The sequence below is a fragment of the Egretta garzetta genome, unplaced genomic scaffold, assembly GCF_000687185.1.
Source record: "Egretta garzetta isolate BGI_Z169 unplaced genomic scaffold, ASM68718v1 scaffold574, whole genome shotgun sequence".
Taxonomy (NCBI): Eukaryota; Metazoa; Chordata; class Aves; order Pelecaniformes; family Ardeidae; genus Egretta; species Egretta garzetta.
In genome coordinates, this window is record NW_009259488.1 from 609,908 (window position 1) to 619,739 (window position 9,832).

The following is a 9,832-nucleotide window of genomic DNA, read 5'->3' on the forward strand; positions in this document are numbered from 1 at the left end:
TGGACATGCTCCAGCAACGCAACGTCTTTCTTGGAGTGAGGGGCCCAAAACTGACCCCAGCATTCGAGGTGGGGCCTCACCAGCACCGAGTACAGGGGCACGATCACTGCCCTGCTCCTGCTGGCCACACCATTCCTGATACAAGCCAGGATGCCGTTGGGCTTCTTGGCCACCTGGGCACACTGCTGGCTCATATTCAGCCGGCTGTCAACCAGTACCCCCAGGTCTTTTTCCACCAGGCAGCTTTCCTGCCACTGTCCCCCAACCCTGTAGCATTGCATGGGGTGGTTGTGATTTGTACAGTCCAGGGGTGGCTGTAGTCCTCTGGGCTGCTCTCCAAGACATGACTCTGCCCTAACCTTGTCCCATCCTTTCTTCTTCCTTCCCTGCTCTGCTGGACTCATTTACCTCAACCGTGGCCAGGGGCTGTGGTGTCTCCGTTTCCCTCTCTTGATTCACACACGCGTTACGGTAGCGCTTGAGGATGGAGCCCTGTTGTGCTGGGTGCTGTAGGAAGAGATGGGGAATGGCTCCCTGCTCGGAGGAGCTACCGTGCCAGGATACGCATTGTGCTCACAGTCTCAGGCCTTCTCCATGGCTTTCAGTGGTGATGTGACAAGTTACATCCTCAGGCGGGGAATGTGCTTTTGGAGCAGGTGAACTGGTGAAACACAGCAAACCAGAAAGTGCATGTCTGACCTGGGAACTGACTGGGAGGGGGGGAAACCCTTCACAGAAAGGGCTGTCAGGCTCTGGAATGGGCTGCCCAGGGAGGTTGTTGAGTCCCCATCCCTGGAGGCATTTAAAAGAAGGGTAGATGAGGTGCTTAGGGACAGGGTTTGGTGGTGGGATGGCAGGGTTAGGTTAACGGTTGGACTTGATGATCTTAAAGGGCTTTTCCAACCTAGACAATTCTATGATTCTATGAAAGGAAGGGCCTGCCTGTCTTTTTGTGCTGACTCAGCAAAATGGCAGCAAAGACCAAAGATAGGCCTATGGCTATGTCCACATGGGGGCTGTAAGACAGTGCAGAGGAGCTCAGTGCTGCCTTGCACCAGGAGTTGATGGTACTTGGGGGTCTGGGCTGGGACACCCTTGCAGTCTGTTCAGTCTGGTCAGTCAGACCGATGCCAAATGGTTCAGACCCATGTTGTGTGCACCTAACAGCAGCGTGCTCGGTGTGTTGGGGTCTCTCATGCCATTACCTGAGCTGTGCAGCTGCATCTTGCCCGCTGCTGTGGCCTGAGTGAGCCCAAGTGAAGCTAGCCCAGTTCTGCCCATACGTGTCCCACCTCAGCTTGCGTCACGGGACTTTGCAGAGAAGGTCACTGTGGTTCCAGCTGTAGGACACTGGAGAACAGACTCCAGGAAGAGGCTGTGGAAAAACTTTGGGAAGGAAATGCCACAGAGAGAGAGGAAATGTAAAGCTAACCCCACTTTGCGTCTCAAAACCTGATTTCGCATGCACAGGCCTCTCCATTAATGAGTTCTGTTACTCAACACTACTGCGTACACGCCACCAAGCATTCATGGTGTGGGAATGCAGGGCTTTTCTCTGGAATTTCTTACCACAAAGAGCTTCCACCAGCTGAGACTTAGGGCGAGCATCATGAAAGAGACTGAGAGGAGAAAGCTCCTGGGGAAAGAGGACTTGTATTTAAACAAGGTGGACCTAAAGGCCAAGAGTGTGTCTCCGTGGAAAGGAATAGGAATCAATTTGGGGTAAGACAGACAGCTGAGTTAAGATAAAAGGGCACGAGGACTTGCGTGAGGAGCACACAGACAGTTGTTCTCAAATATTGTCCTTCAATATTCTGAGAGGCCAACGGGAGAAGGTTCAGCAAATGACAAGCCAAGCTCTCCCATCGCTGTAAGACTGAATTAGCTCTCTTGGGAGACGAAGTCCTGCTCTGAATATAAACTGCATTCAGACTAAATTTAAACTGGGAGCCATTCCCAAATATTATGGGAGTAAACCCAATTACGCTGATGTTTTATTGTAAGAGTTAGAAATCCTACACAGAAATGTAGGAGCTGAATCCTACACATTTTCTGCCAGCTTAGCTCCCTGCACCAGCCACTGGCAACTGAGAAGAGAGGCAGCACCAGCAGAGGGGAGGGCATGGGCACACAGCTGGGGACCCAGGCAGAACCGTACTTCCAGCCATGGTTCCTACAGCCAACCCAAACCAACCTCTCCTTCTCTTCATCCCCTCCAGAGAACCCGATTTTGGACCGTCTTCTGCCTGAGCACCAAAGGAAGGTGCTGGACAGGCTCTCCACTGGCCTTCCGCTCGCTGTGACTGCCAACCTAATCAGCGATGAGGACTACTGGAAGAGGTGCTGCACCGAGCGCTGGCACGTGTGTGACATCTCCAACTATGGAGACAGCTGGAAGCGGATGTTCTTCGAACGGCACCTGGAGAACATCCTGAAACGTTTCATCCCTAACACCACAGACCCCAACCAGGTCCTAGAGCTCATCCCGCTCTGCAAAGACTATGTGCGGAAACTGGAGGTTGATCAGTTCCTGCCACCGGTGCAGGAGGATCAAAAGGAGGAGAGGGATGACCTCTCTGACACAGGGAGTGATTTTGGATTTGGTGAGGTCTCCATGCATCACTACGACCTGGGAGTCCTCATTACTGCTCTCCCTCACCTTGAAGAGCTTCATCTCACTTATGGCGTGAAGGACTGTGGCATGAACTTCGAGTGGAACCTCTTTAACTTCACCCACCAGGACTGCCGCAACCTGGCTGTCGCCGTGAAGATGTGCCACAACTTGAAAGTAACATATCCCAAACCGAACCTTCTTTCCTCAGCTAGATCCTCAAATAGATCCCTAGATCCAGGGATAGAAGGCCAGGGACCAGTTTTGCTTGCTGGTAGCACCTTTCTTTTTGCAAGCTGCAGTCTGAAGAGATGTGAACTTGCTGGCCTGGTGCTGAGTATCTTGTTCCACCTATGTCCTTGTTAGAGCGGGTTGTCAGAGGGTCGGTGAGAAAAATACTTGCTCCCACAAAACATGTTCCCTGTTGCGCAAGAGAAAGCAACAGTCCTGTTTTAACTTCTCACGTCATTCTGGGAGGGAGGAGAAGCCCAGAGAGAGTTTTTGATAAGGAGGTTTTGGTAGTTACACTCAGTAAATACATGATAAATACTCAGAAGAGCATGGGGAAATACTCACATTTTGCCTTAGGTGTTCTCCTTCTGGGGACTAACACCGTCTTCAGTTCTGTGGCAACCTCAGGGCAGATACCCGGCCCCTCCAAGACACCAGCGGGCATTGCTATCCAGAGGGCAGCCAGAGCGAGCTGGCTCAACGCTCTCCCCACAGATTGGCGTGCTTTGGGAAATATTTGTCTGGTTGGCTTCCAGAGAGAAATTACCTCTCCTGTGGCTGTTAAGGTGCCCTGGCCACGCAGGACATTGCCCTTCACAGAGAGCACTGTGGTTACCACTGGTGCACATGCTTGTTCAGATAGATCCTGTGGAGTCAGAGGAGAGGAACAGGCATTTCCAGATGAACCATTTGTCCCTAGAATAGGCATGGGACATGAAGGGCATGCCCTGCTTGCTGGAAGTATCTGCCCGCTGTATCTGAGTCTCCATCTGCTCAACTACTTGAGCCTACTGGCTAAAGGTGTCTGAAGTGAAGGGAGATGAATCCTGTCTGGTGGGCCATAGGCTTAACTCCCTTGAGGTCTTGTACAAAGCTCAGTCCAAGGCACTGGCTGTTTTAGAGTCCCTGTCCTTTACCCCCACAGGTTTTGAAGCTGACACGAAGCAAAGTGGACGACGACAAGACCAAGCTGCTGGTCCATAACTTGCTGGATCACCCCTGCTTGGTGGAGCTGAACTTGTCCCACAATCTCATCAGGGACAAGGGGGCACAAGCTATTGGCAAGTTGATCAACCGCAGCAAATTAGAAACCCTCGATCTGTGTAACAACCAGATTCATCACCTGGGGGCTGAGGCTCTTGCTCAAGCCCTGGCTGAGAACTCCACCCTGACCTCCCTCAACCTGCGCCTCAACTGCCTGGAGGACAAAGGGGGGGAGGCAATCGGCCATGTCCTGCTGACCAACACCACCCTGAAGTCCATCCATCTGGGAAGTAATAACCTGTCACAGCCAACCGCTACGCTTTTCTCCCAGGTCCTGGCTCAGAATACCACCCTGAGGAGTATCAACTTCTCATGCAACCACCTGGGGCCGGTAAGAGAAACCCCTTCTCCCCGCGGTTTGCCAGCCTGCATGGTGGCCTCACAAACAGAGGCTGAGCCTGCCCTGCCTCAAAGCCACAGAGACAAATGCATCACTTGCTTTGCAGTCTTGCAGCGATAACACAGAATCCCAGAATCACAAGGGTTGGAAGGGACCTCGGGAGATCACCCAGTCCAACCCCCCTGCTCAAGCAGGCTCACCCAGAGCAGGGGGCACAGGACATCGTCTAGGCGGGCTTTGAATATCTCCAGAGAAGGAGACTCCACAGCCCCCCCGGGCAGCCTGGGCCAGGGCTCTGTCACCCTCAAAGTCAAGAAGTTCTTCCTCATATTCAACTGAAACCTCTTCTGTTTCAGTTTGTGCCCATTGCCCCTTGTCCTGTCGCTGGGTACCACTGAGAAGAGTCTGGCTCCGTCCTCGTGACACCCACCCTTGAGATATTTGTACGTGTTGATGAGGTCCCCTCTCAGTCTTCTCTTCTCCAGGCTGAACAAGCCCAGCTCCCTCAGCCTTTCCTCATAGGGGAGATGCTCCAGTCCCTTTATCATCCTAGTTGCCCTCCTCTGGACTCTTTCTAGGAGTTCCTCATCTTTCTTGAGCCGGGGAGCCCAGAACTGGACACAGTGCTCCAGGTGGGGTCTCACCAGGGCAGAGCAGAGGGGGAGGAGAACAACCAGTTGCAAGCAGGGCAGAGACTCGAGCAGACGGCAGGAAGGAGGACATCTTCTGTGCACGCACACGCATTTATCTCACTCGTTACATCTAGCTCTCCTCACAGGGCTGAATCTGGCTTCCAGGCTTTGGGCTTTTGGGCAGAGAGGGATTCTTCCCCCCCCACCCACCGCCCCCAGGAAACTGAAAACTGGGGAGTGCGTCTGGGAAAAATCACAGCCGCTTCACACACGTGGGAGTAGATAATAATGCTAGGCGGCATGAGACGAGGGCCTTCCGCGTCTCCTCTGTGCTTCGGATCTGCCGTGCCATCTGGCACTCAGCAGCATGCGGATAGTGTCACCCTTCCCAGAATCTCTCCTGCCCATCGCACGCTCAGAAGAGGCTGTTAGAAATTCGGCTGGGTTGCTGAGCTCCTTTAACACACCCTGGAGCGGTGCGGTAGGTCAAAAGTGTGGCATCTGGGCGCTCCTAAGTGGCTCCTAAACCACAGGCTTGCATTTTCTAGGCAGAGGAGCATCCGCAGGTCTTACTGCATCCTTAAGAGCCGCAGTACGCAACAGGCCCACAAACCAGACCGCTTCTCTTCTGATTAAAAAGAGCTTTAGAAATCTGAAACTAGACAGCCAAATGCAATCATGCCAGCTTTTCAACTTTCTGTGCTGCCTCAATTTTCCTCGCTGTCACAATAAAGAGACAGCAAGACCAGCTGTCCCTGCTGGCAGGAATATTGGCATCAGTGTGTTTGACAACGGTTTTAAAAGGATTTGATGGCAGAAAACCTTTTGTGAGTTCTGAGTTTTATGATCCTGGACGTGGAAAACCCTTTGAGTTTAATGATACAGGGGGGCAAAGGTTGGAAAGAAGGATTTTTGCTTAGTAAACAATAATCTCTGTGCTTAGCATCTTCCTTCTGATGAGCTCTCCTGCTACCCACTTGTGAAAGCTCCACAGCAGCCCAACAAGTGGGCTCATGGTATGATCTTTGGGGAAATGGGGGTCTTTGCTAGAGATGCATCAAATTCTGACCTCCATACCCCACTAAAAAGAGACTCCTTCCCGGCCTCTTTTGCTCTGTCCTTTTTGGCAAAAGGCCTAAGAGGCAGGGTTGGAAGGACCACCTGGATGGAGGAGATGGAGGCAGGAGCTGTAGAGAGCTGTGGGGGGAAAAAAGTCACATTGTCACATCCCTCAAGAGAGTGCTTCAGGTAAGGGAAAGAAATGCCCCAAAGTGAGTTGCCTCCCTAAGGCAATCTACATCGCACTCTCTGTCCCGTCCAGGCTGGACTTCAGTTGTGTGAGATGTCCCCCCTCTCCAGGAAAGCCAACCCAGCCTGGGAAATGGCATCCAGGCAGGAGACTGCCAGCATGGGGGCTCTCGCCACAGTTGAGACAGGGCGCAGCACGCTGATCACACCACCATTTGTCCCCAGCCAGCAGTGACCTGGGGACCGGGGCGAGCAGAGATTCCTCTCAGGTATCACCATTGCCAGCCGTGCTATGACCCAGCCTGAGCTTGAGGACTCCTGACACCGTACCCAGAGGGAGTCATTAGCATGTGTCACATCACCGAGCGCTGCGTAAGGTTACACTCCTCCACTGAGTACTTCTCCCGTGAGCAACGTTTTGGGCTTGGGTAAAGGCCTTTGTCCCTTTTGGCACCATCTCATGGGCTCCCCATCACCAGCAGCAGAAGTTGCCCTGGGGAGGAGGGAAAGGGAGCAACACGCTTCACTTTTGGATCTCCTCTTTTAACTGTGTGTCCCCCCCCTTCTCACCCATTTGCAGGATGGTGGGAAGCAGCTGCTTGACGGGCTGGCGGATAACAAGGCTTTGACCGAGTTCGACCTCCGCCTGGCAGAGGTGGGCCAGGAGACCGAGTACCTCATTCACCGAATTGTGTGGGCCAACCGGGAAGCGGTGCGGCTGGGGTCTCCGCAGCACCCCCCCGCCAAACCCCTCTGAAGAAAACGCTCCAGAGGGCAATGAGCTCTGCAAGGTGCAGTGTTGGAAATACTTTACCTCGAGGCTTGGGTTTATTTGTATTTCTGAGAAACACCCAACTTGTGGCCACCACCGCAGCCTTTCCCAGATCCCCATCATCCATAATGCCTTAACACGAGACAGACATTAGACCTCATGGGACTGTAGTGGCACCCCAGAAGCAATCTGTCTCTTGAGCCCTCTCTCCCACTGCACCCGAGATTAAATCCCACCTCCCGTGGTGTCTCTCACCTCCCGTGGTGTCTCTCACGTGCTCCGGCAGCAGGCTTATTTCAGGCAACGGGACGTTGTTCCACCTGTAAAGCAGCTAAGGTGAAGTCTCCACCATCTAAATGGTCTAGTCCAGACCTAACCTTCAGGGCAGGCAGCTCTTTTAGGCTTCTTGCTGAGGAGGACATGAGATGCGTGGAGGGTAGAGGGAATGTTGTTTCCAGTTCCTCAGCAGCTTTTTCTGGCTATTGCTCTGCTCAAGGATTTATATGTTTTTATAGGAAAATCTGTCTGGAGTCTCAGATACAGGTGGTGAAAAGTAAAAAATAAATTCAAGAAATGATAGGTCTCTCCACCATGGTTTCCTGCTTTGAGTTTCCATGCCTTTGCAAACAGGTGAATTCTTTCCAACCAGATGCTTACCTTAACAGTAGTGCTCTTCTGTGCAAACCTGTCAAAAAAAATCTGTGTCCCGCTTAACTTCAAGCTAGTTGGTCCCACACCACCACCAGGGTGTGGGACCCTGGTCCCACACCACCACAAGAACAGACAAGTCCCTGCAGGACTGCTGGCCCACACAGCCCACAGGGTTGAAGCCGGAGCAGCTTCCTTGGGCTTGGAGGAAAACGGAGTGCCCCACGGGCTGGGGCCACCTGAGGACAGGACAGGGCACGTCCCCGATTGCCTCAGCCCTTCGACCGCCCCACTCAGGGGAGGTCAGCAGGGAATGAAGCAAACGGGGCTGACCTCCATCCCCTCCCACCCTCTGAGCAACGTGGGGGCTTCACACGTGGTCCAGCCCTGCCCGGCACCAGCGCCCACAGACCCACCGCTGGCGGCCACCTCAGTGAATCATCTGAAACGTTTTATTACACCGATTTGGTTTACAATCTTTGTACTTTGATATTTCCAACAAAAAAGGCAACATTGTGATATACCGTTTGTACATATAGAGAGAGACGGACAGAGCTAGATCATATGGACAAGAGTTGAAAAGTAAAAACTGTTTCCCAGTGTTCACGAAAGAATTTGTTCGCCACATACCCGCTTCTGCCTTGCTCCGCCTGATGGATTTACAGACGCCCGCGGTGCCCCCGGCCCCCCGGACCTTTCCCTGCGCCGTGTCATGCCCTTATAGATCAGAAAGGATGGAGGGCGAGGCCGTCCCCAGCCGCGGTGGCCACACGAGGGGTGCCCACAGGGCTTGGCTGCAAGCCCTCACAGGTTGTGTAGCTCCCTTCCCAACCATTCACGGATGCTCCGGGGGCTTAATCCGCAAGAAAACTTAACCAGCAGCAGCAGCCGCTGCCGTGAAACCTTCCCACCTGGGCGTCTCCCACTACTTGTTTCCCATCCTCGAGACCGAGGTATTGAATAGATTTATTTATTTGCATTTACAAAATATTTCCACCGAATGACACACCTGAATGAGATGAGAACTCGTGTTCAGAAACAGCAGAAAAGACCCAGATCGGCATCAGGCTGATGAAGGAACAGCTCCAGCAGCGAGGGTGGGGGGGGGTGGGGTGGGGGCTTCATGGGGGTGGCCTGGTCCTGGGCAAGCCTGCCTGTAGCTCCACGTTCAGGGCTGTGGCTGGTCAGCCGGTTGTGCGATGAAAGCTCGTGCTGGGAGGGCAGCGATGAGATCCCTCAGACACATGAGGAGGAATCGGCCACCAGAGACAGCGAGGAACGGGGATGGAAAGAAAAGGGCTTGGGAAAAACGTATCAGCACCTTCTGGGATACTCAGGGCTCCTCTTCCTGCAAATGGCCGAGACTGTTCATGCCACCTGAGCACCCTCCAAACCCACTCCTGGGCTGCCAGACGCAGGGATGCCTGGACAGGTAGCTGCTGCCTGGAGAACCCTTCGCCTTGCCTCCCATCAATCTGTTGGCCAAAGAGCAAAGCCCAAGCCAAGCAGCCTGCACCACTCACCCACACCCAAGACTAACAGCCCGCTCTCTGCCCATCTGCAAGGGTCGAAACCACTTCAGACGCCATACACCTCAGTAAAAATGAAAGCCCTGACAGCAACAGCAGACTGGCTGAGCGGGAACACTCCCATCACTGGTGGGGGTCACTCGCCAGCTTCAGGTCCGGTTACCGTGATGCGGGACTGCCTTGCAGAGCCGTAACCAGCAGGTCGCTCTGTGCTGGGACGGGCACGTGCCAGCACTGGGCCAGTATGGACCCCTTAGCTCTCCGTGAGATCCATCCCCAAGGAGCACTGCAGGGCTTTGAGGAGGGGGGCCAGCTGGGGGCCCCCATCTGGAGGAGGGAACGACCTCCAGTGCCTTGCCTGGGACCTGTTCTTCCCTCCCGTCGCCATCCACAGACGCAGCATGAGCGGCGCTCAGCAGCAAAGGGACCCCAGCCAAGCTGGGCGCATCCCCCCACCCATGGGTCTGTGACAGAGAGATGGGGGGAGATGGGGTGGGGGTGGCCAAGAGGAAAAGGAGGGGGAAACGACACAAGGGCTTGCACTTAGACTACGCTGGTGGCCAGCTTCCCGAGCCTGGCGGCTTCTGCTCACAGCAACCCGGGCATCAGTTTGCAAGGTGGCACGCTGGCATATGTCGTAAACAGGACAGCGGGTTGATTTTGAGCACCGGCTGGGGGTGGAGGAGCAGGCTGCCACGGGGATGGGCAGAGGCTGTGCATGGACATGGTGGCTGCGTTCAGCCTCCCTTTGCTCCCATGGAGCTCGATTTGTCCATG

At 54.0% G+C, this 9,832-nt stretch overlaps 1 protein-coding gene across 1 annotated transcript in view; it reads left to right on the top strand.

The window, feature by feature from the left end:
* The window catches only part of TCTE1 (t-complex-associated-testis-expressed 1), an 8,168-nt gene extending 803 nt beyond the window's left edge, over positions 1-7,365 (top strand). The window contains exons 2-4 of the mRNA XM_009637225.2: positions 2,220-2,788; positions 3,768-4,217; positions 6,687-7,365. Coding sequence (XP_009635520.1) covers positions 2,220-2,788; positions 3,768-4,217; positions 6,687-6,863 — 1,196 coding nt within the window. The 3' untranslated portion in view covers positions 6,864-7,365. The remainder of the gene's footprint in view (positions 1-2,219; positions 2,789-3,767; positions 4,218-6,686) is intronic.
* The last annotated feature ends 2,467 nt before the right edge of the window (positions 7,366-9,832 follow it).